Below are 25,118 nucleotides of genomic sequence, written 5' to 3'. Positions count from 1 at the left end.
CGGCTTCATCCCACGTCAACCCGGCGGACGCCCCGCACTCAGGCTGGCTTCAGCGGAGCCGGAGAAGCAAGACCTCGCGCTGCTGCGGCCCGAGGCTTACGCACCCCAAACTCTCGTCAGGCTCTCTCCCGTTCGTTGTGCAGGCCCCCCATCCCCACGCAATGCCCGGGCGGAGACCTCTCCCTCTCCAGCCGCTGCACCTGCTCCCACACACACACAACACCAACACGCACGCGCGCGCACGCACGCCGCACGCACGCACGCACGCGCGCACGCACACACCGCGTGGCAGACAACTCTGCCGACGACAGCGCAGAACACGCAGGACGCAGAACACGATGCAAGCGTATTGGCGTCGTTCAGTGCAGGACGAGTTGCTCACGGCGGTACGACAGTGCTCCGCGTGCACGCCCGGCCACCCACCAGCGGACACACTCACCCGTCGCCCCATGGCCACAACCTGGAACATGACACGAGCGGGCTTCGGCGTCGCCTGCATTAAGTACGCGAATTTGGGAGCCGACGTTTGATCTCGCTGGCAGCTTGGTTCCTTAAGTACAGAGCACACGTCTGAGTATCACAACGAAGCACCGTCGCCTAAAAGCTTCGTGCCGAGTAGAATAGACATAGCAACGTGTATTTTTTTAGACATTAGACATAGACATAGACATGGCCGAGCCTGCGTTTCAGATCCCAGACGACTTCTCCGCCGTGACGTTACAGACCGTCCGCGGGCCGGCCGTGACGTCACGAGACGGACGCCGGTCCACGCACGTGACAGCAGGGAGCAGCGGCTAGTTCGAGTTGCACAGGAAGGACACCTTGTTGACTGGAAACGCGAAAAAAAGAGGACGTGAGAACGCCGGGATCGAATGAGGCCGACTCACTGCACGATGGTTGGGCGGCTCCGGTGGACTGCTGGAGTGGCACACCGACCGGTCATACCGGAATTCGAGGAAATCAGGCGGAAATTTAAGGACAGCAGGCGGGAATTCAAGAAGAGCAGACGGGAATTCGCGGAGAGCAGACGGGAATTTAAGGACAGCAGACGGGAATTCAAGAAGAGCAGGCGGGAATTCAAGAAGAGCAGGCGGGAATCCAAGGAGAGCATGCGGGAATTCGAGGAGGGCAGGCGGGAATTCGAGGGGGGCAGGCGGGAATTTAAGGACAGCAGGCGGGAATTCAAGAAGAGCAGGTGGGAATTCGAGGAGGGCAGGCAGGAATTCGAGGAGGGCAGGCAGGAATTCGAGGAGGGCAGGCGGGAATTTAAGGAGAGCAGGCGGGAATTTAAGAACAGCAGGCGGGAATTTAATAACAGCAGGCGGGAATTTAAGAACAGCAGGCGGGAATTCGGGGAGAGAAGGCGGAATTCGACAGCAGGCGGGAATTCGAGGAAAGCAGGCACGATTGAGCGCCGCGGGCAGCGAACAGGGTCGTAATACGGAGGTCAAATAATGAAAACCCTTACACAACCATATCCAACTAAATGAACACAGGGTACGCTTGCAAAACAATACATGATAACCACAATTCCAAGGACTAAATCGTATTGTGCACATTGATTGCTTTGATCTTTACCTCTGGATCTCTTGCCTGCAAGGTACCATCTCAACCCAACCTGACGTGCTGAACTAAATGACCTCTTGTCACCTGATCATAACCAATCAGCACAGAACTAGAGTCGACAGCATTCACCGGTCGCACCCAACACGTGAACGCAGCCGGGAGCGGGCCCCGCTGTCTGACCTGCACTGTTGTCGAGCGGCGCCGGCGGGTGGAGGGTCGGGGCGCCGGCGAGCACCGCCTCCGCCTCGTCCTTCTCCAGCTTCATCTGGGCGTCGTCCAGGGTCACCGTGTGACTGCCGACACAGAGGGAGCTCTCTATACCAGAGGCCGGCGGCGGCTCCAGGGGGCCGGAGTCAGAGCACAGGGGGCGCTCTCTGCACCACAGGCCGGCGGCGGCCCCCCAACACACGGCCCCGCCGCCACCGACGACCAACACAGACCGAGAGAGGACCCGTCCACGAGCGGGCGTCATCTACAGACTGTGGTAATCAGCTGGAGGAGGTCGGCGACGGTGCAATCACACGCCACAGGTGGTGACCCGCCGGCTGCACTAGGCGAAGGAAAGGTCACGCGAGAGTGAAACCGTTTTGAAATTTTGGTTTTCAATGCATTTTGCGCGGTCTAGATCGGTTTGATCAGGTCACAGTGCATCCAAATTGAGGGGCAGAAATTGCAGTTGTTAGACATGGCGTGGGCTCCGTCGGAATCTTGTTGGGTGGTTGTGTTTGAGAACCTCCACTGCCGGTTTGCTTCACCTTCCTCTCCCCCCCCCCCCCCCCCACCATGTGACCCGATCCACCCCTCCCAAAACACAACACCGGAGATCCGCTGGTTTTTTTTTGGGGGGGGGGGCTGCCCCGGCGCTCAGAGGGGCTCAGACCCGAGACACAGGGGGTACAGGGGGGGGGACATGATCTCTCACATGTCCAGGCCGCCGGCGTCCGCCTTGCCCGTGACCAGCTCCCGCCACTGGTCGGCCGTGTCCGAGATCACGCAGTGAGCGAACTCGCGGTCCTTGGCCTCGCCGTTGAAGGCGAACTGCCGACACGCGGAGACGTGCGTCACTCACCACCTGGCTCACTGCGCCGTCACGGAATCAGCCTGACGCAGCACACTCAGCGCCCTTCTGCGTCTCACACGCTGCACCAAGTCGCCTGTTGGCGATGTGTTACACGCCGGTGGCGGTCATGAATGCCGAAACAAGCGGCCGGTGTGTGGAGTCAAACCCACGCCCTCGCAGTCGCATGAGATGACGCGCCTGCGGCGCCCGGACACCGCCCAGCCTACCACATGCCAGGACACTGCCAAACAATACCCTACGCGTAAGAACCGCAGCACGCAATGGTGCACTGGCAGACGAGTGGCAAACGAGGAGAAAGCACTGTCTCATCACGACGTGATCACGCAAAAGCGTCGAGACAAGCAAGGATGGGCTACGGTGCACTGGTCCAGACGGAAAACACTGCCTCGATAATAATGACAGAGCATTTACAACCACGCGACCTAAAACACAGCAACCAAAAAGCAGCGACAGATGCCGACGGAGTGGCGCGTTGGTAGCTCGCTCTAGCTCTTGGTAGCTCGCTCTAGTAGCTTGGTAGCATCGCTCTCTCGCTGCGGCGCCCGCAGCCCATTGTCTGCGGCACCACTGCCCCGACCCCGTGCCAGCCGTCCAGCGCGCGCGGCCGCCTGCGTGCCCGTGACCCGTGACCCGTGACCCGTGACCCCTGACCGCGGCCCCGCGGCCTCACCTTGTTCTCCGGCTTGCCGTCGGGCACCTTGTACAGCCGGAGCCACTCGACGGTGGCGCTCAGGTAGCCGGGCATCAGCTTCTCCACGTCGCCCACGTCTGTCGGCACACCAGCGCGCGTCCCAGCCGCGGCGGCGGGGCCGGCCACGGCGCGACCGGCCGCCGGTCCCGCCGGCAGGGACCGTCGCCACCAGAGCTCACACAGCGCTGTGCGGCCCCCGACAGCCGAGCAGCGGCCGTCGCCGCCAGAGCTCACACAGCGCTGTGCGGCCCCCCGGCAGCCGAGCAGCGGCCGCCAGCGGATGAGAGATGCAGCAGGACCGCCGCCGTCGAGGCATGCTAATGTGACTGAATGGCAGACGGTGTGCCGCCGTCATTCGGCCGTGGCCGCTGTAAGACTCCGTACCGGCCGCTGTGAGGCCCCATGCCGGCCGCTGCGAGGCCCTGTGTAGGCCACCGTGAGGCCCTGTGCCGGCCATTGTGAGACCCTGTGCCAGCCGCTGTGAAGCCCTGTGCGGGTCATTTGGAGGCTCCGAGCCGGCCGGGCGGCGGCGCCCGGCCCACTCGCGGCCACCGTTCCGACCGTTCAGCCATCCCGCCGGCCTACCGTTCAGCTGTTCGGCCAGCGGGTCATCCACGTTGATGGCGAGGAGCTTCCAGTCCGTCTCGCCCTCGTCGATCAGGGCCAGCACTCCCAGCACCTTCACCTGGATCACCTCACCCTGCCGGCACACCTGCGGAGGCCGGCACAGGGGCGTCACATGACTACCTTCACCTGGGGCACCTCACCGCGGCGGTGCACCTGCGGAGGGCGGTAGAGGGGCGTCACATGACCACCTTGACCTGAGCCACCCGATCACGCCCGCAGGGGCGTGATCTCATCCACATCCACAACTCCAACACAATGCACCACAGGAAAACCCGAGGATTCCCCCCCCCCCTCCCCCCATTCCGCAGTTACAGAGCTAAACGGCTGCGACCATCTGGCGACACAGCAGAAATACACAAGTATGAAGACACTCAGTGCGGGCCACGGGCCACCGGCCAGCGCCATCAGCGGACTGCCCCTCCTCCGCTGAATCCTCTTCCGGTGAGCCTACGGCCGCCACAGCCCCGCCGTCCGGCCCGACGCCAGCCGATGACGTCACCCGCCTCAGTGACGTCCTCCGCCGGCCGCTTCGATGACGTCACCCGCCGGCCGCGTGCGGCGCCTCACCTTGCTGCCCAGCTCGCAGACGTCGATGGGGTCATTGTCGCCCATGAAGCCGGTCGACTCGTCCGTGACGTGCGGGTTCTCCCAGGTCTGCCGACAGGGCCCGGCGTCAGCCCGGGAGGTCGGCCGCGAGCCGCGCGTGTGAGGCGCCATATAACGGGTACAGGTCTGCACAGCCGTGAAGGAAATGCAACTAGTCGTTGTCAAAGCCTAGCCAGTTGGACTATTGTGCACTATCTTTGGTAAAAACATGACCCGACTCAGATTCCACACGGCGCGGACACGGGATGCTCGTTCGCGCTCGCGCATGGCACACCCAAAGCGCGTACAAGTGTTGGTGTGTTCAAATGGCATTGAACGCCATGTTACAGCCGCCGCACGCGAATGCCCTTTGATAAAAATGCTCGAGCTCCCTCGTCGCTTAAACAAGGGACCAAAAGCGGGCGGAGAGCACAACGCAGGTCGTATTCTGTGACTGTAACCTGAGCCAGTGTGCACAGCTGCCTTTGTGAGAGCGCCGGCCCGGGAGTACACGGCCGGACGGCCGTGTACCCCCGGGGCCGGCCATGTGCCACCGAGGCCGGCCGTGTACCCCCGAGGCTGTGTACCGCCGCCGGCCGCGTACCACCGAGCCGACACCGACCTGAGGCAGGGCGCCGTAGTTCCAGATGTAGCCGTGGTGCGGGAACACATTGGCCACGTAGCGCAGCTTGCCCTTCTTGGTGTCCTGCTTGATGGGGTTCAGCCGCTCGCCGGTGGCGATCTGCCGAACGCAAGGTCTGATCAGGTCGGGCCAGGTCAGGTACAAGTCAGGTCACGTGCAGGTCAGATAGGGTCAGGTCAGGTGCAGGTCATACAAGGTCAGGTCAGGTGCGATCAGCGCGTGCCAGACCGTGTCCCACCAGCCCCGCTCGCTCCGACCGACGGGGAGCGTCGTGGCAACTCACGGCGGCTGGCACGGCCTCTGACGAGTCGGTACACTGCGTCGACCCGAACAACGGGATGTGCGCCACCGTGCCTTACAACTCACGTACCATTCCGAGCAAAAGTACGCGTTTTGTACGCGTACCATTGAGTACGCGATCATCGCGACCCCGGAGAAATATCGGTTCTGTCGTTTCATTTTGATAGCAGATGAACACCCTGCCGAGCCACGATCCCGTGTTCAACTCATGATGCCATACTGCTGGAGTTTGGCCTTGGTCAATCGGCTGTTCAGTCTGACGCATTTCCAGGTGCATTTGACTCGGTGACCTACGATGACCTTTCGCCAAAAAATGTCATATGCAGATGAGGAAGTCACATTGCCGTGCCTGAGACGAACGAAAACGAGCACGTTGGGCCGGTTAAGCGCTCATTGCAGAACTATGAGATAAAGGCCATCTGACGAGAATGCAAAGCGACACTGTCTCATGAGGGCCTTTCGGGGTGAATGTGCGAGGTCAAGCGCGCCTTGACCAATGCGCAAGGTCAAGTGAAGCTGTTCTGTAGCTGCCAAAGCCTGTGACCTTGAAGGGATACCTACCCCTTTCTCCGTCAGTGTCTGGGTCAACAGACCCAAGGCATGGTCCGATTGAATAATAAGTTGCTCTATACAAGCGTGCACTCGCCGAGATCGTTACCATCGATAGTGGAGGACCTGGACGGACGCTGAGGTCAGTCAAAGTCCACCGATACTGCCCCGCTTAACATATTTCGGGCCGTTACAACAGCTGCGCCTCCGACTGCACCTGAGTCAATACCGCGCATGTAAGACAGACATCCATTGTAATCCGACGGCTCGGCCTCCGCTCGGACCGTCCGTGGACTGAGTCCACCGCGTCGGCGCGGCGGAAGTACCCTAGCCACCAGACACGGCACGCACCCCGGCCGTCGGCCAATCAGCGCGCTTGACCTTTGACCGGCGCCGGAAGGTCGTCTCTGCATAGGTGAGCGGGCGGAGGCCGGGTTACGTCTCCGCCCACATCCGCAGACGGTGGGGGAGGGCAGGCAGTCGCTTGCGTCTGCACGGACAGCGGTACACACGCGGCCGGTTGACGGTTTGTGACATCTGGCCGATCCCTGATCACCGCACATGATGCATATCCAGCACCTTGTTTTTCCCGCGTGATGTCATCCTTCAACCACATATAAACACAGCACACAGGAGTGGTTTCGGAAATTGAGTTGGCGGGGGTGGGGGGTCTGAACAGTGACCTAACCTACCCCTGAAATGTGCCCACAAACAGGTTTCCCCAGATTTTGCCCACTTTAGTCCCAAAGTTGGGAGGCTGAAGCCCAAACCGGCGGGGGGGGGGCACTGAATAGGAGACTACGCACCTGACAACGCTTTATATATCTAATATACATATATAATCATACTTCATAATATATCTCGTAACACCTTTCCGGGGTACCTTGGCATTTCGTGTTAAGAGTGCGGTAGCAATTGACATGTCGTCGGGCGTCCGTGTCACTTGCATACCTTCTCTCTCCGACGCCTGGAGGCCACGATGTGCTCAGCGAGGGGCACGCCCCCCCCCCCCCCCACACGTAATGAACGACCACGAAAATGCGCATTGTCATTGCTGGTAATACACAGGCAGAACACACGGCAGACGAGATGAACAGAGGGGAAAATAAAAAAAGGTTTCGCGCGTTCGAATCGCGTCGTTCCCGTCCATTGACACATGAGGATCTCGCCGCCCCTGGACGTGACGTCACCGAATGCGCGGGCGAATGGATCCCGGCCAGCGTCGGGCCCGCCGGCCGCGCTGTCTGAAATCCACCCGGACAGGGCTGACACCGCGCGGCGGCGAGTGCAATCTCGGCGATTGCACGACAGTAAGTCACGGACACTTCAGACCGCCGACGTCAGAGCACGTAGCATATTTATGACTTCCGACCTCAGGCTGTGAAGAGAGGGCCTGCCCGCTATCATCGTCCGACAGAAGTACGCGAGACTGATACGACAACGGCGGCAGATAGGCATTCATGGTCACTGCCTGCCACCTCATTCTTTCCAATGTTGGAGAGAATGAGGTCGCAAAAACAATCAATCCAATGAAAAACAGTCAGTCTCGCTGGGCGTTGAACTGAATCATGACCCTTAGTTTCAGTGGCGCACCTTTAAGCCCATGCCCTCACCCCTGTCATTTGTGCGTAGCGCTCAGAACAAAACAGAAAAAGCGAACTTGCAGACCGGCTTTGCTAACAGTACCCGCCCGTCCCGTGGTCATGTTTCGGGACTACCTCCGGTGTTTTCACCTTTCTGCACCTCTTCTAAACGATATTACTTTACTACAACTGACAAACGCCCAAATGACAAAGGAGTCGAAGCTCACGGGCTGGCGAAAGCGTTGGGAACGACCACAGATGTATTTGTTCTCCACAAGTGCGCCGCTCGACCGTCACGGCTGTCATGACGTCACGGCTGTCATGACGTCACGGCTGTCATGACGTCACGCCGGTGTCGCCTGCTGGGCCGGCGGCGGGCCTGCCGAGGCCGCTCGAGGCGAAGAGCGGGGTGAAGAGCGGGGTGAAGAGCGGGACGAAGAGCGGGGCGAAGAGCGGGGTGAAGAGCGGGGTGAAGAGCGGGGTGAAGAGCGGGGTGAAGAGCGGGGTGAAGAGCGGGGTGAAGAGCGGGGTGAAGAGCGGGGCGAAGAGCGGGGTGAAGAGCGGGGTGAAGAGCGGGGTGAAGAGCGGGGTGAAGAGCGGGACGAAGAGCGGGGCGAAGAGCGGGGTGAAGAGCGGGACGACGAGCGGGGTGAAGAGCGGGATGAAGAGCGGGACGAAGAGCGGGGCGAAGAGCGGGGTGAAGAGCGGGGTGAAGAGCCGAACGAAGAGCACGGTGAAGAGCACGGTGAAGAGCGGGGTGAAGAGCGGGACGACGAGCGGGGTGAAGAGCGGGGCGAAGAGCGGGGTGAAGAGCCGAACGAAGAGCACGATGAAGAGCGGGGTGAAGAGCGGGGTGAAGAGCCGAACGAAGAGCACGGTGAAGAGGGGGGTGAAGAGCGGGGTGAAGAGCGGGGTGAAGAGCCGAACGAAGAGCACGGTGAAGAGCACGGTGAAGAGCGGGGTGAAGAGCGGGGTGAAGAGCGGGACGACGAGCGGGGCGAAGAGCGGGGTGAAGAGCGGCGCGTTCGTCGCACCCCGTCGCACGGTCGCTGACGCATCAGGCCGGAGGCCATGACCGGCGGCGGCGGCAGCCGGCCATGCGGGGGAATCCCGCACCGCGCGCGCCGTCCCCGAGCTGACGGCGACAGTGTCAGCCTTGCATCAGCCGCCGCAGCGGCTCACAGTCCACAGGCGGTGTCTGCAGCCGACGCCAACGGCTTACGGCACAATGCCCCCCCCCCTCCCCTCCTCCCCGTCCCTCCCGTCATCCCGCACCTCACTCCCGGCGCCGGTGAGCGGTGTCCCAGCTGGTGTCTGGGACGGCGGGAGCCGCGCTGCTGAGGCAGCACCAACGGAGCGGCACGTGCCTCGCACCACCGAGGCGCAGCGCCGCGACAGTACGGCACAGGCGGGTGGCACCGACTCCTGCGGGAACGTCACGGTAGAGGTACCCCGGCCCTGGGAATCTGACATCGAATCTTACCGGGGAGGGGGAGCACCAAATAGCACACCACTTTCAATAGGGTACCGCGAGATTCGCGGCTGTACTAAATACGCCGAGTTCGGGTAAATGCGCCAATCGAAAACACTGCACAATCCACTTCGATCTAGCCACATTTTTGGACGTGGTACTTGAGGCATTGTGGCGTATTCTAAAACCGAGCCGAGACCAGAAAAAAACGAGCCCAGAAGAACATTTCTGGCGTAAGAAAGCATCTTGTTTTGACAACACATGCTGGCGCCAAGCAATATAACTTGCGGTACCAACAACTATGAACGGCCACTTTCATAGTGCGCGTGGAATATTTTTTAACCACGCCATAACAGCTTGCTACAATGTCCGAAAGGCTTATGCTGATTGTTTTCCTCCGAAATTTTTTACTCCTCTTGAGATTACTGGACCACACCACCCGAGGTCACCGTAGCAGGGCCCTGCGCCGCCGCCCAACAAACGCAACTGAGCCATATGCTGCCCCCCCCCCCCCCCCCCCCCTCCCTCCCCTCCCCGTCCCAGCGCGCCAGGACGCAGTCCAGCGGCCTTTCCCCTCGCCCCGAGCCATGGCGGCCGGCGGTGTAGCACGGCGCCGGGAAGCAGCTCACTGACGCCTCGGCACGGCCTTGCGCCGCGTCTGCCGCCGACGCACCAGCCGTCGCACAGGCCGACCACCGCGAACGGGGCGACGGCCGCCGCAGCGTCGCCGTCCGGAGTCGGTCGACCGCCCAGCTGCAGTTTATTTGCCGTGGGTCCGGACCGGGCCGGCCGACGGACCACCCCGGCCCGGGAGCCGACAGCGGCGCTCCTCCCCCCCCCCCCCCTGCCGGCGCGTACAGGGCACAGGTCAGGCACATAGGCTCCGAGCGCGCACGTTACGCCCCCGGCACCCACCGCTGGGTTGCGTTACACCATTTGTGTTCGCCAGCTCTGTTACTGCCTGCCGCTCTGCTCAAGTATTCGGGTTCCTTTGACATCGTTGTAAGTTATGGTTCATTGCCAAAATTGCAAACAAGGACAAGTTCGTGCCAAATCCATTCGACAGTAAGGCAAGAAGCGTAAGAGTCAACAGCAGTTCTGCGTAAGAGTCAACAGTTCAGCGTAAGTCATCAGCAGTTCAGGGTAAGAGTCAACAGCAGTTCGCACATGCAACGGAGCGTTTTCATCAGTCCAACTGCCACATAGAGAGCCGTCCGTCCAGGGGACCACCCGGGCAAGCGACAGGGCCAGACCTGTCTGAACACGCGATACAACAGTCCGCCGCCCACCGCGGCCCGGTCAGGTCAGAGGAGCCAGACTGACCTCCATTTTGGCGTTGGTCCAGCGCGGCACCTCCACCACCATGTTGAACACCTTCTTCTCGGCGTCGGCGTACAGCGGGATGTCATGGAACGGCGAGATCGGGCCGTCCGCGTTCCCTGCCGGACCGCGGGAGCACGCGTCACGGGCGTCACGGTACGGGCGTGCCCGTCACGCGCCACAGGCCGCAGGCGTAACAGTCACGGGAGGCCCGACACATGGTCAGCCACACGTCGTGTTTTCACCCGTCTGGCAACGGAACGTTTGCACCAGTGAGTGAAGCAGGCATTGGGAGTGGGTAAGCAGGCACCACACGTAACTCGGGGGTGATAGATTGAATTTTATTGGTTTCTCGGGCCAGCGCCACTCCGGCCAGCGCCACACCACTCCGGCCAGCGCCCCTCCACTCCGGCCACCAGTGCCACTCCGGCCAGCGCCCCTCCACTCCGGCCAGTGCCACTCCGGCCAGCGCCACTCACGTCAGCACCACTCCAGTCAGCGCCACTCCGTCCAGCGCCACCCCGCTCCTGGCCAGCGCCACTCAGCCGCCCTCTCCAGTTCAGACGGCCTTTCAAAACACATTTTGTTGTTGATTGGTGTTTTCGGGCGCGCCGACTGCAGCGGTCATTTGGCGCCCATCGCAAACCATGGTCACCATTGAGGGTTGTGACGGTGCGAATACTCAGGACAAACACGCATGCATTAAGTGTAGATCTTCTTCAGGCTCTTGTCTAACAAGGTTCATCCTATCACCAATGATCTGTTGCAGCCGCGCACAAGACACCCAACGTCTCCAGACTGTTTCGGTTCCTTGTCGGACTCCGAACATCTCCCAGAGAGGAAGTAGTAATTCGGGCAAAGACGACAGAATGCTGCGAATAACTGTCCAAGGGCATACTCCTTGTCAGTGTTAGTGCCAACAAGTTAACGACAGTTGGTTAATTTTCGCATTGCGTATGTGACATCACCGCTAAGATGAAGGTACCGAATCAAGGACGCGAGATGGTTCAAAACACCGCCTTTAACAAGGACACCCAAACCGGACGATAGCGATTGGGGGTACTGAGACGTCCCAAGCGTCATTCCTCCGGCGTCACTGGGACGTGCACGGACCAAAACAGGGCCGCCACGTTAATAATAGTATTTTTTTCTGATAAGGTAGGGCATAACAAGCCATCCCAGGCAGGCAGTCACATGCCGCCTGGCAAAGCCACGGCCTGTCATATCAGTTGTTACATCGATTTTGTCCTTACTTTGGACTAATCATAGCAGGGCTACTGGGATTTGTGACGCAAGTTTTTTGGTACCGGTAAAGTTGACACGAAAAATAAGTACGATGAAATGAAACCCACGGCTTGGGGAAGATATTTTTAAGCTTTCCGACGATGCATTGTTATAAAAATAAGTTTAGCAGTCGACAAAATGAAATGGCTGTACATCAAAAACGTCAAATAATACGAAGCCTTGTCGACAAAAACACACAATTTTAATAGCGCCCCTACTGCAATATCACCAGGAACAGCACCTTAAGATTTGAGATTTTTGATACATTTCCAGTAGCCATCGAACATTTAAAATACCATTTGCACACGGCTCATAGTTCACGTAGTTCCACACAGTTGCTTGGTCCAACGGTCTGGTGTTCAGAGTTGGAGGACAGCAACGTTTGAGCAGGAGAAACAGTCGACCACTACCAACATGTAGGAGAAACAGCCGACCACCACTAACACATTTCGGGGAGACGGCTTCGGCATCCTCCCTGGGCACGGTTGTGAGGCTTCCTTCAACCCCGTATCACAATGGAAGCAGTTGTTTTGCTGTTGTCGGCCTGCGACACTGAACACATCGTCAAACCCAAAAGCGTAAAGCATCTATCCCACCAGGATTTGTCAAGTGGACCCGATGGGTGGTGGATGAGGAGCTACCGCTCAGTTGTCGGCCGCTGGCTGCGTCCTTATTGAAACTGATTGCTTTTTGACATGCGCAGCTAGGTAAGTAAAGGAAGTACATCGAAGCTCGCAATAGAAGCATCCAAGCATACCAGAGAATTCGCATAAAATACACTACGGCGTGTATTTCCGCCCGCATTTCCGACATCAAGGCACTGCAGTGGCCTTTCCACCTTGCGATCCACCTTTTCACGAGTTTCTCCCCAGCACACCAGCACGTGCTAGCCACCACTTCTGCCGTGCCGGTGAGCCGCTGCCGACCGGTGTCGTGAGCCGCGGGGGAGGGGTTGGGGTGGGTCGAGCCGTGATGTCGCCCGCCGCTCCCAGCAGCGGCCGTCGGCCAACCCGTTATCAGCCCCAACTCCGTGTCGCGGTCAGAGGAGCCCATCCCCAACTACCGAACCCCACCAAACCTGCACCGCCGCCGCTCTAAACGTCACAAACCTTGTCTTGAGCCGGGAGCGCTTCTAAGGTATCGGGCGCGCTTCTGTCACGAATGACCGTCACGCTTGTACCGGAAAGCGAGTCACCGCCACGTCGCTTCACAAATGTCAGCTGGCATTGCCTAACACGCCGCCTCTTCCGCGGGGGAAACAGCCGGTTTGGCCGCGGTCCATGCAGCGAATGCGTCACGTGATATGACCGCTTTCTGAACATCCTTTCCTTCGTGAAAACTTTCTGAAGTACGAAACGGGCCTCCTTCTGGCAGTCGGGCCTGGGCCTGGTGGCCGCGTGTCGGCCACGGCAGCCGGGCAGTCGGGCAGCCTGCCTGTTGGGCCGCTCGCTCCTCCCTCAGAACGGGCGGCACGGGGAGGCCTGCCACGCGCCCGACACGACCCCCACACACCGCGCTGCTGAGAAAGCCGTTTTGACGGATCGGTCACCCCTGACAACCCCGGGAAGCCACAGTACGAGGGCGACGGCACGCGTCGGTCGCGCAGCTGCCGGAGAACACCGGTCAGATTCCGAGAACACAGAACAGAACAGAACGGAAGGGCGAATTCCACATTGGCGTGGACGTTTTGAGCTGAAGTAGGCATTTAGAAGATCATTCGGTGTAGTTTACAGGCCTGTCCTTCTTAAGATTAAGCCCATCTAGTTACTGAGCTACACGTCCGCGAAGATGCGCGGACTATTTCGGGAATACTATTTCTAGGTACCCCGCATCATGACGCCACAATAACGCCATTCAAAGCCTGCCGCTTCGTCGCTTACGTGGCGATCAAGGCCAAGAAAAATACCAGTGTCAAAACGTTCATGACCACGATTTCCAGATATAGCGGTCACCAATCGGCTCTCAGTCAATATGGTGCAGGTGCAATATAATATCCATCATCCGTGCCATCATCCATCATCCGTACCATCATCCATCATCCGTACCACCATCCATCATCCGTACCATCATCCATCATCCGTACCATCATCATCCGCACCATCATCATCCGTACCATCATCCATCATCCGTACCATCATCCATCATCCGCACCATCATCCATCATCCGTACCATCATCCGTACCATCATCCAGACCCACCTTGCCGCGGCAGCCCGCCGAGCCTTGCGATGACGCGAACCGATTCATGCGCATCGAACGGGACAACGCGCAACCACTCAAAGCCGACGACTCGGCGGGCCAAACGCTCCTCGCAGGTTTATAGCCGCAATGACTTAAAGAGGCACCATTAAGCAAGTCGACAAAGGTCTGGAGCCGGTAAACGGACCCATTACACGGGCAGCACTTTGGTGGGACAGGTGCGGAGGGCACGGGCCCAGGCCAGGTGGCCGCACTGGCAAGTGCACGCACATACAGATACTGCCGCGGCCAGCACTCATGACGGCTTTGGCTTTGGTAATGTTCAGAGAGATGTTGCGCGCGATCAGCTGGCGGAGCGGTGGGCGGCTGACCACGTGACCATGAGGCCGAGAGTCGGCTCGGCTCGCGCCCGACACCGGCGCCGAGGCATCGGACGCCCCCCCCCCCCCCCCCCCACACACACACACGTGCACGCACGCACGCACGCACGCACACCCTCCAGCACCGCTGCGCCAGGTCAGAGGGCGGAGGGGTCGGACGGGAGGATCACCACCCCCGCCGGTCACACAGCGGCGGAGGGGTCAGAAGGGAGACCCCCCCCCCCCAGTCACAGCGGCGGGCGGGTCGGACGGGAGGACCACCACCCTCGCTGGTCACACGGCGGCGGAGGGGTCAGAAGGGAGGACCACCACCGCCGCCGGTCACACAGCGGCGGAGGGGTCGGAAGGGAGGACCATCCCCGCCAGTCACGCAGCGGCGGACGGGTCGGATGGGAGGACCACCACCCCCGCTGGTCACACGGCGGCGGAGGGGTCGAACGGGAGGACCACCGCCCCCGCTGGTCACACGGCGGCGGAGGGGTCAGAAGGGAGGACCACCACCGCCGCCAGTCACACAGCGGCGGATGAGTCGGACGGGAGGACCACCTGGTCACTGCTAAAAGAACAATAATATATGAGGTTTATGCTGAAAGCATGGCAATGATTTCTTCATTACAGCTAATGCCACAGAACTATTCAAAATGTAGCAAGTTGACATGCATTACTTCCTTGCGTCATGATTATATTTGGTTACACAGCTTACATACAGACAAAACATGACACTGCCAGAACACCTCCACAGCTTTTCATTCTTCTAGTTTATAACACACAAGGACAGCCTGCCTACAAACATGACCAGATTATCTGAACAGCTCTCCCTACAAATGTGATTATAATTCAGATACTAGTTTCCTGAAGCTGGAGGTCTTTTTCAGCAAACCTGCCCAGATGCGTTACCTACATACATTAACAAGTTGAAACATCTTCAGAGCGCGATCCGGATCGGTCGACCGATCCGGGCAATGACAATAAAATTAGCACAATTTACTCACGATAGTAGATTCGGTAGTCCTCGCTGTTGGGCGTCCCTCGCTCTTCAAAAGTGACAGAAGCCATTGTTGATAAAGGACTGCCCGCTCTGGCCACGTGGAGAAGCTGCTGCTGGACGACGCCGAACGCCACACGTCCCCACACACCGGCTACTGATCCGAAAGAACTGACCACCCGCGGCAACACCTTCCTTCCTAAGGGTGACCTTGACAACAACGCCGGCTGCCGAGGATAGCGGCGTGCCGGACTTTGTACCTCAATAAATTATTGTCTTCTCATAAATAACACTAATTTGACAGCTGAGAAAGGATGAGATGCCGTTCAGTAGTGCCATAACGAGAGAATCATTTATTACATGGCTATTTAAGGCTATACTTCGTATGCACTATCCAAGTTCTGTGCGATTTACCTATTTTTCTCTTATTCTTACTAATTTAGTACTATTCAACTTTAAGGATCATCAGATTTGGTAGGACATTCGAATTATTTTCTTTTTTTATTTTATGCTTTTATTGTACTATTTTGCATGAACATCACATTTTTACTCGGCCAAATCAATTGGACAACCAGAACGGCCTCCACCGAAATACGCACCCTGATCATCAGCTGAATAGGCAAGCCGGAACGGCCAGTTTAGCACCAAAAATCTGATCCAGCACCAACGGTGCCAACTAAAATCTGGTGGAGGAAACCAAGCAGACATCAGGGCTGAAACCTCCGACTACAGGTGGAAGGTCATGAATAATATCAAAGTGGATTAAATCGTAGCCAAAAGTACGACTTGCTGCCCTCCGTAGCATTGGCATCAGCTCCTGGCGATACAGACCTACCTGTGGCCGTTTAGGGGTTCAAGTCACTATCTACGCGCTCGCAGGAGCACATCCAGGATGGTCATACACGGGAGGGGAGGGGGGCATCCCAGTGAGAGCTCATCACGTAATGGCAGTTGTGTGGGGAGGGGGGGGGGGGGCTCTGCATTGTCGATCTTGGCTGCTGCGTCTATGTGCGCTCGCCATTGGCCCCGGTTTCGTTTCAGGGCCTCGACCCAGGGACTCTGAATGACCCCTGTTCGGTACTGGGGTCATGGAGCCCGTGACTGGCCAGGCCCTTCCATTGCCTTCTTCTAGGCCGCTTCCTGTTCGCTGCGTGATGGCTGCACCACTGCACGATGGTAGAAATCCGGGTCATCGGCAAAATTCTGCGGAGAAAACTTAACGCGCCACAACGCTCAGCACGCTCGGTCCTACCCTCTGACGTCACCTGAACTTAAGCACGGCTGCTGCTACATGCCACAGGACATCCCAGTCAGAGGCAAACGGCAAGTGCATGAAGCGACTCAAACCCAACTTGTCACTGGTGAATGAACGAAAAGGTGGGCGCTCAAACCAACTGGTTTATGGGGACGAACGGAATATGTTCTTAGTATTTCCATAATATAAAGGTTACGTACGGCAGAACACGTTAAACGGAAGGGGGGAAGGTCATGTAGGTGTAGCTGGTTAGGTTGGTGTGGACTGTGGACCAGAGGGCTTCATGGGTTGGGGAAATCCATGGGTGCCCACGTTAAATGTGCAACAGTGTGGGTAGGTTGTATCTGTACTACGGTGGGTAAGACTTACAAAATGTCTGAGAGATTTTCAAGGACATGCTACACCGCGTTACTGCTCACGCTTCATTTAGTTATAATATGGATGGAGCTTATTAGCCTCATCCATTTACGTCATTTTGCAATTACCCATACAACAGAATATGGTCGGGTGTTATCCTTCCTGAGCGTCTTCCATGATGTATTGTCATTAGATGCCTAGAAACTGCAAGCGTGTAGCCAGTGCGTGGGCATAAACGGTCCTAGCTGGTTGAGGACCGAGTGTATGCACAGACCCACGGGTAAACATTGCACCGAGATGGCAAAACACTATCCGTGAAGCCATCTAGCGTAGACACAGCCCAACGGGTAGTGGATTGAGTTCGTAAGGGAAATCTTTCCCGTGAAATCATTCACTCTACAACTGCCCAGGCAATGCCACCGTCCATTTTCCCCGAAATTTTCCCCGAATTCCAACCACTAATTTGACATGTTCTGGAAATCAATATGCAGTTCTCACTCGTTGGAACGCCGAATTTCAAGCGTACCTACCAAATAATTGCACTCGATATGGGTACATCAACAGAGACCGATTCGTTTAGACATGTTAAGGATTCAATGTCATTTTCTTGTCTGATTGGCCTTAAAACACAACAAATGTTGCAGCCACGTGAAAAACACGGGCCCCGAGATAACCATGCCAGGGACACGCCATCCAATTCGGAAAAGGACGCAGAACTGCGGAGCCAACAGAACTCGGCCGCGCTCAGTGCTTACCAATGACAATTTCCAAAGTGAAGGGCGTAATGCAAGCGTCACTTGACCTATCGTGACCTGACCTAACCTGACCTTATACAAACGTAAACCTAGCCATGGATGGACACCAACAGTAGCATACTGACAAATACAGCTCGCTGTCAAATGAGGAAACTGGGTGCCTGCAAAACACTTTTTATCTTCACACGCACTGGGGTGTAATTTCCCAAGATATATAAAATCTGACTGTTCAGCTGACCTTAAAGGCCAACTAGCTGGCGTATTTAATGACACTGATGTGCAATGAGGCTTAATAACTAAATGTAGGCGCCACTATCGCAGATAGTGGTGCCTATTGGCATGCGTCCATAGCCATACTGCAAGTGTTCACGTATTTAGAAGCAAACTTGTCCGATTTGAGCTACATGTTTCAAACACAGCTGCAAATCTGATCTTGATGCGCTACCGTAGAGCCCTGCGCCCACATGGCTTCCATATGAATGTAATTGGCTGCCCGATGTGGGGTTGACATGGCTACCATATGCTGGGGAGGATAAATACAACATTTCACATTCAACATGTCAGCATGTCATAGTCAGTACAGAGTGCCGCACTTCAGTTTGCTTGTGAGAGTGGTCGAGATAGTTCCATCATTTCCGTGGCAATTAGATGTCCACAAATTTGCATAATTATCCTAGACCAAAAAGAGGGATGTCAGAATAATTTCGAGGCGTCTGCAATGTACACCACGAAGCTAGCCACCTCCAGCACAAATATTGGTTAAAAATAGAGAGAGTTACAGGTGAAATAGGTTTAATTTTTAGATAGCGCAAACGCTACACGAATTTTCCTCGAGCCTCTAAGGTAGAACAAAATGAACGAGTTAGTACAAATTTTACCTTTTAAGGCGACGACGATGATTTGTAGTTCGGCGCGTCGACGGCAAATAATCATGCAGCGCTTATGAAAAACTACCTACTGCCCGAAGCAGACTCAAATAGGAGTAGTAGCATGTGCGACCAGGCAGACGAACATATATATGTAATACCAGTGGTATTAGATACCTATGGGCAGGGCGATCTCTGTAGAGCATATGAGCGTACCTGACCAAAAGAAACAGAGTTGTCGCTACTAAATTAGGAACTGGCTTAGGTGAAGAGCTGTTCGATAATTAGCAAATGTGAATACATTCAGTTCAGGTACAGATATGTTCAAACCTCTTTTAGGACCTGGTAAATTAAGCGTCAGCAGGGTGTAATTTGCCATATCTTTATTTTTATGACAAAGTAACCAAAGTACTCAAGCCGGCAATCCGTCTCTATTATGCCTAGCGACATGGGAGCAGTAACAGCGCAACTGCGACAGTTATTTTCTGCAGCTTCGGATTTCCGTCACCTGTGTCAATCTAGCAGCAGATTGATATCCAATTGCCAGTTGGATATTGTGGGGCGTCATGATTGCCTCTAAATTTGGTGTGCAGGGCCTTCTCAACACGATGATTCTGAAAATCACTGCCTTTGGGGTGGAATTTAGCGTAATTTTCGAGTTATACGCCGCGTAACATTCCAACGTGATATTGCGGGTCGTCTCGATTGCCTCCAAATTTGGTGTGCAGGGTCTTCTCAACACGCTGATTCCGAAAATCATTGCCTTTGGGGTCGAATTTTGCGTAATTTCCGAGTTATACGCCACGTAACATCCCAATGCGATTTTGCGGGGCGTCTCGATTGCCTCCAAATTTGGTGTGCAGGGCCTTCTCAACACACTGATTCCGAAAATCACTGCCTTTGGGGTGGAATTTTGCGTAATTTTTTAGTTATACGCCGCGTAACATCCCAATGTGATATTGCGGGGCGTCTCGATTGCCTCCAAATTTGGTGAGCAAGGCCTGCTCAGCATGCTGACTCCGAAAATCGCTGCCTTTGGGGTAGAATTTTGCGTAATTCCGAGTTATGCGCCGCGTAACACAACAGTTGGATATTGCGGGGCGTCTCGATTGCCTTGAAATTTGGTGTGCAGGGCCTTCTAAACACGATAATTCCAATAATCACAGCTTTTGGTGTGGAATTTTGCGTAATTTTCGAGTTATACGCCGCGTAACATCCAAATGTGATATTGCGGGGCGCCTCGATTGCCTCAAATTTGGTGTGCAGGGCCTGCTCATCACGCTGATTCCGAAAATCACTGTCTTTGGGATGGAATTTCGCCTAATTTTCGAGTTATTCGTCGCGTAACATCTCAATGTGGTTTTGTGGGGCGCCTCGATTGCCTCCATATTTGGTGTGCAGGGCCTTCTCAACACGCTGATTTAAAAAAGCACTGTCTTTGGGGTGGATTTTTGCGTAATTTCCGAGTTATACGCCGCGTAACACAACAGTTGGATATTGCGGAGTGTCTCGATTGCCTTGAAATTTGGTGTGCAGGGCCTTCTCAACACACTGATTCCGAAAATCACTGCCTTTGGGGTGGGATTTTGCGTAACTTCCGAGTTATACGACGCGTGACACCTCAGTTGCGCTTTGGAATATGTGTCCTGGAATTCGCCTTTGGGCCTGTCCGTATCAGTTCACTGGAGAAGGCCAGTTCGCGACATGTGAGTGATAACCGTGTGGTATGTGATATCATTAACTGGGTGGTATCACCCAGTGGCATCCCTTTCACCTTTGTTCCTTTTCTGACCTTTAAGGTGGCTGAGTAATAGTCCGACGTAGTAACGGGCATTGTTTGTCCTGACCAAAAACTGACAAGATGTCGCTGGTGACCAAACCAATCGTGCCTCACCGCTGGAGCATGACGATTTGGGTGACGTCACCGCCTGTCTTACCTCCCAGGGACGCTGGTGACGCAGGGACTTACCTCCCAGGGACGCTGGTGACGCAGGGACTTATCTCCCAGGGACGCTGGTGACGCAGGGACTTATCTCCCAGGGACGCTGGTGGAGCAGCGCATGCTACTTGTGCACGCCATGCCCATGTTGTTGGCTGACCGGCCACATCAGCCCACTGCTCCTGACCGTGGTGGAGACGCTGCACTTCGCGAGCCTGCCGAGCGGCGGGGGTGACACACCGGTGGTCAGGGGGCCCGCCAGCTGATAGCCGGCCGGACAGCGGCTTCGACACGCCGGTGGTCAGCGTGTTGAGAAGGCCCTGCACACCAAATTTCAAGGCAATCAAGACGCCCCGCAATATCCAACTGTCGTGTTACGCGGCATATAACTCGGAAATTACGCAAAATTCCACCCCAAAGGCAGTGATTTTCGGAATCAGCGTGTTGAGAAGGCCCTGCGCACCAAATTTCAAGGCAATCGAGACACTCCGCAATATCACAATGGGATGTTACGCAGCGTATAACTCAAAAATTACGCAAAATTCTACCCCAAAGGCTGTGGTTTTCGGAATCAGCGTGTCAAGAAGGTCATGCATACCAAATTTGGAGGCGATCGTGACGCCCCGGAATATCCAACTGGCAATTGGATATCAATCTGCTGCTAGATTGACAGACGTTGGCGATACACGGGGATGACAGGGGGCTGCCCAGCGGCATCGCGAAGACCATGTACCGGTGTTGAGGGGTTGACATATTGTGCAGAAAATAGCTGTCGCAGTTGCGCTATTACTGCCCCCATGTCGCTAGGCATAATAGAGACGCATTGCCGGCTTGAGTACTTTGGTTACCTTGTCATAAAAATAAAGATATGGCAAATTACACCCTGCTGATGCTTAATTTACCAGGTCCTATAAGAGGTTTGAACATATCTATACCTGAACTGAACGTATCCATATTAGCTATTTATCGAACAGCTCTTTACGTAAGCCGGTTCCTAATTTAGTAGCGACAACTCTGCTCCTTTTGGTTAGGTACGCTCATATGCCCTGCAGAGATCGCCTTGCCCATAGGTGTCTAATACCACTGGTATTAGATATATATGTTCGTCTACCTGGTCGCACATGCTACTGCTCCTATTTGAGTCTGCTTCGGGCAGCAGGTAGTTTTTCATGGGCGCTGCATGGCTATTTGCCGTCGACGCGCCGTAACTCCAAATCATCGTCGTCGCCTTAAAAGGTAAAATTTGTACTAACTCGTTTATTTTTTTCTCCCTTAGGGGCTCGAGGAAAATTGGTGTAGCTTTTGTGTTATCTAAAATTCAACCTATGTCACCTTTAACGCTGTCTATTTTTAACTGATTTTTGTGCTGGAGGTGCTGTACTTTGTACTTCGTGCTGTACATTGCAGACGCCTCGAAATTATACTGGCACCTCTCTTTTCGTTCTAGGATAATTATGCAAATTTGTGGACATATAACTGCCACGGAAATGATGGAATTATCTCCACCACTCTCACAAGCAAACTGAGGTGCGGCACTCTGTGCTGACTATGACGTGCTGACATGTTGAATGTGAAATGTTATATTTATTCTCCCCAGCGTATGGCAGCCATGTCAACCCCACATTGGGCAGCCAATTGCATTCATATAGAAGCCATGTGGGCGCAGGGCTCTACGGTCGCGGATCAAGATCAGATTTGCAGCTGTGTTTGAAACATGTGGCTAAAATCGGACAAGTTTGGTTCTAAATACGTGAACACTTGCAGTATGGCTATGAACGCATGCCAATAGGCACCACTATCTGCGATAGTGACGCCTACATTTATTTATTAAGCCTCATTGCACATCAGTGTCATTAAATGCGCTTGCTAGTTGGCCTTTAAGGTCAGCTGAACAGTCAAATTTTACATATTTTGGGAAATTACACCCCAGCGCGTGTGAAGATAAAAAGTGTTATGCAGGCACCAAGTTTCCCCATTTGACAGCGTGCTGCATTTGACAGTATGCTACTGTTGGTGTTCATCCATAGCTAGGTCTACGTTTGTGCAAGGTCAGGTTAGGTCAGGTCACGATAGGTCAAGTGACGCTTGCATTACGCCTTCACTTTGGAAATCGTCATTGGCAAGTACTGAGCGCAGCCGAGTTCTGTCGGCTCCGCAGTTCTGCGTCCTTTTCCGAATTGGATGGCGTGTCCCCGGCATGGTTATCTCGAGGCCCGTGTTTTTCACATGGCTGCAACATTTGTTGTGTTTTAAGGCCAACCAGACAAGAAAATTACATTGAATCCTTAACATGTCTAAACGAATCGGTCTCTGTTGATGTACCCATAGCGAGTGCAATTATTTGGTAGGTACGCTTGAAATTCGGCGTTCCAACGAGTGAGAAGTGCATATTGATTTCCAGAACATGTCAAATTAGTGGTCGCAATTCGGGGAAAATTTCGGGGAAAATGGACGGTGACATTGCCTGGGCAATTGTAGAGTGAATGATTTCACGGGAAAGATTTCCCTTACGAACTCGATCCACTACCCGTCGGGCTGTGTCTACACTAGATGGCTTCACGGATAGTGTTTTGCCATCTCGGTGCAATGTTTACCCGTGGGTCTGTGCATACACTCGGCCCTCAACCAGCCACGACCGTTAATGCCCACACACTAGCCACACGCTCGCAGTTTCCAGGTATTAAATGATAATACATTATGGAAGACGCTCAGGAAAGCTAACACCCGACCATATTCTGTTGTATGGGCAATTGCAAAATTACGTAAATGGTTGGAGCTAATATGCTCCATCCATATTATATCTAAATGGGGCGTGTGCAGTTACATTGCGTAGCATGTCCTTGAGAATCTCTCCGACATTTTGTAAGTCTTACCCAGGTTAGTACAGATACAACATACCCACACTGTTACACATTTAACGTGGGCACCTATGGATTTCCCCAGCTCATGAAGCCGTATGGTCCACAGTCCACACCAATCTAACCAGCTACACCTGCTGACCTCCCTCCCTTCCGTTTGACGTGTTTTGCCGTACGTAACCTTTATATTATGGAAATATTAAAAACACATTCGTTCGTCCCATATACCAGTCGGTTTTGAGCGCCCACCTTTTCATTCATTCACCAGTGACAAGCTGGGTTTGAGTCGCTTTATGCACTTGCCGCTTGCCTCTGGCGCTTTATATACTTACCGTTTGCCTCCAGCTGGTATAACTTGTGGCATGTAGCAGCAGGCCTTGCTTACGTTCAGGTGACGTCATAGGGGGAGGTCCGAGCGTGCTGAGCATTGTGGGGCGTGGAATTTTTCTCCGCAGAGTTTCGCCCGAATGACCCGGAGTTTGCTACTCATCATACCGTGGTGCAGCCCTCACGCAGGGAACAGGAAGCAGCTTACAACAAGACAGTGGAAGGGCCTGGCCATTCACGGCTCAAGTCCAGAACAGGGGTCATTCAGAGACCCCTGGGTCTAGGAGGCCCGTCGAAACGAAACCGGGACCGCGCTTCGCCGAGGTTCGATAAGCCCTACTGCGGTCCATACTTGCGGGTCGCATATACGTGTTTAGGAGCGACAATGTTTTAATTGTCGAAAATCGTCTCCGAAGCGGTTTTTTGATTCGATTATTTTTAAATCAGAGCTCACACAGCAGTGTCGTGCAGGCTCTAGGGCTCTATCCCCAATAGTGAAATTCCAATTTTAACGGCAGATTTTTATGAAAAGTGCTGCATGTGCCGTAATGCTTGGGACGATCCCCCTGCCCTTCGACCATCCCGACAGTCGCACAGCCGCTGCCACCTGCGACATACCATCCGAGTCAGAAGTCAAATGGCGAGCGCACATAGAACGCAGCAGCCAAGATCGACAATGCAGAGGCCCCCCCCCCCCCTTCGCACACACAACTGCCATTACGTGATGAGCTCTCACTGGGATGCCCCCCACCCCCCGCCCCCTCCCGTGGTATGACCATCCTGGATGTGCTTCCTGCGAGCGCGTAAGATAGTGACTTGAACCCCTAAACGGCCACGGATGCGTTTGTATCGCCAGGAGCTGATGCCAATGCTACGGAGGGCAATATGTCGTACTTTTGACTACGATTTAATCCATTTTGATATTTTCATGACCTTCCACTTGTAGTCGGAGGTTTCAGCCCTGATGTCTGCTTGATTTCCTCCACAAGATTTTGGTTGGCACCATTGGTGATGGAACAGATTTTTGGTGCTAAAACTGGTCGTCTCGGCTTGCTGATTCAGCTGGTGATCAGGGTGCATACTTCAGTGATGGCCCCGTTCTGTTTGTCCTAATGATTTAGTCGCGTGAAAATGTGTGAACACAAAATAGGACAATAATAGCGTAAAATGATGCCACAGAAAATAACTCGAAAATGCTGCCTGATCTGGTAGCCCTTGAAGCAGGAATGCTACCAAAAAGTGAAAATTTGGGAAAATAGGTAAAATAGCGTATAACTTAGGAAAGTGCATACAAGGTATAGCCTCAAATAGCCAGGGAATAAATGATTCCTCGTTATGGCGCCAATGAAGTGCATATCAATTCTTTACCAGCTGTCAATATTAGTGCAATTTATGAGAAGAAATAATTTATTGAGGTACAAAGTCCACGAAGCCGCCACCCTCGGCAGCCGGCGTTGTTGTCAAGGTCATCACTAGAAGGAACATGTTGCCGCGGCTG

General features: G+C 55.0%; 1 protein-coding gene across 1 annotated transcript; it reads right to left on the bottom strand.

Annotated features, from left to right (window-relative positions):
- Nucleotides 1–690: 690 nt before the first annotated feature.
- On the bottom strand, nt 691–15,369 carry LOC119089740 (inorganic pyrophosphatase). Its single transcript, XM_037212556.1, has 9 exons — nt 15,271–15,369; nt 10,420–10,535; nt 5,173–5,292; nt 4,533–4,619; nt 3,924–4,050; nt 3,318–3,415; nt 2,489–2,604; nt 1,747–1,859; nt 691–829 (listed from the first exon to the last, which is right to left on the bottom strand). The coding sequence occupies exons 1-9, from the start codon at nt 15,332–15,334 to the stop codon at nt 795–797; spliced, it is 876 nt and encodes a 291-aa protein (XP_037068451.1). The 5' UTR covers nt 15,335–15,369; the 3' UTR covers nt 691–794.
- Between the last annotated feature and the right edge of the window lie 9,749 nt (nt 15,370–25,118).

The sequence above is a fragment of the Pollicipes pollicipes genome, unplaced genomic scaffold (assembly GCF_011947565.3).
Source record: "Pollicipes pollicipes isolate AB1234 unplaced genomic scaffold, Ppol_2.1 Scaffold_1600;HRSCAF=1878_pilon_pilon_pilon, whole genome shotgun sequence".
NCBI lineage: Eukaryota > Metazoa > Arthropoda > Thecostraca > Pollicipedomorpha > Pollicipedidae > Pollicipes > Pollicipes pollicipes.
The sequence above is the reverse complement of the archived record's forward strand: the minus strand, read 5'-3'. Positions and strand labels throughout refer to the sequence as shown.

Coding starts and splice junctions, on each gene's coding strand:
- LOC119089740 (XM_037212556.1), bottom strand. CDS start 15,334: ATGGCTTCTGTCACTTTTGAAGAGCGAGGGACGCCCAACAGCGAGGAC. Junction 5,293..10,419: donor GGACCAACGCCAAAATGGAG/GTCAGTCTGGCT, acceptor TGCGTTCGGCAG/ATCGCCACCGGCGAGCGGCT. Junction 830..1,746: donor GCCGCTCGACAACAGTGCAG/GTCAGACAGCGG, acceptor TCGCGTTTCCAG/TCAACAAGGTGTCCTTCCTG.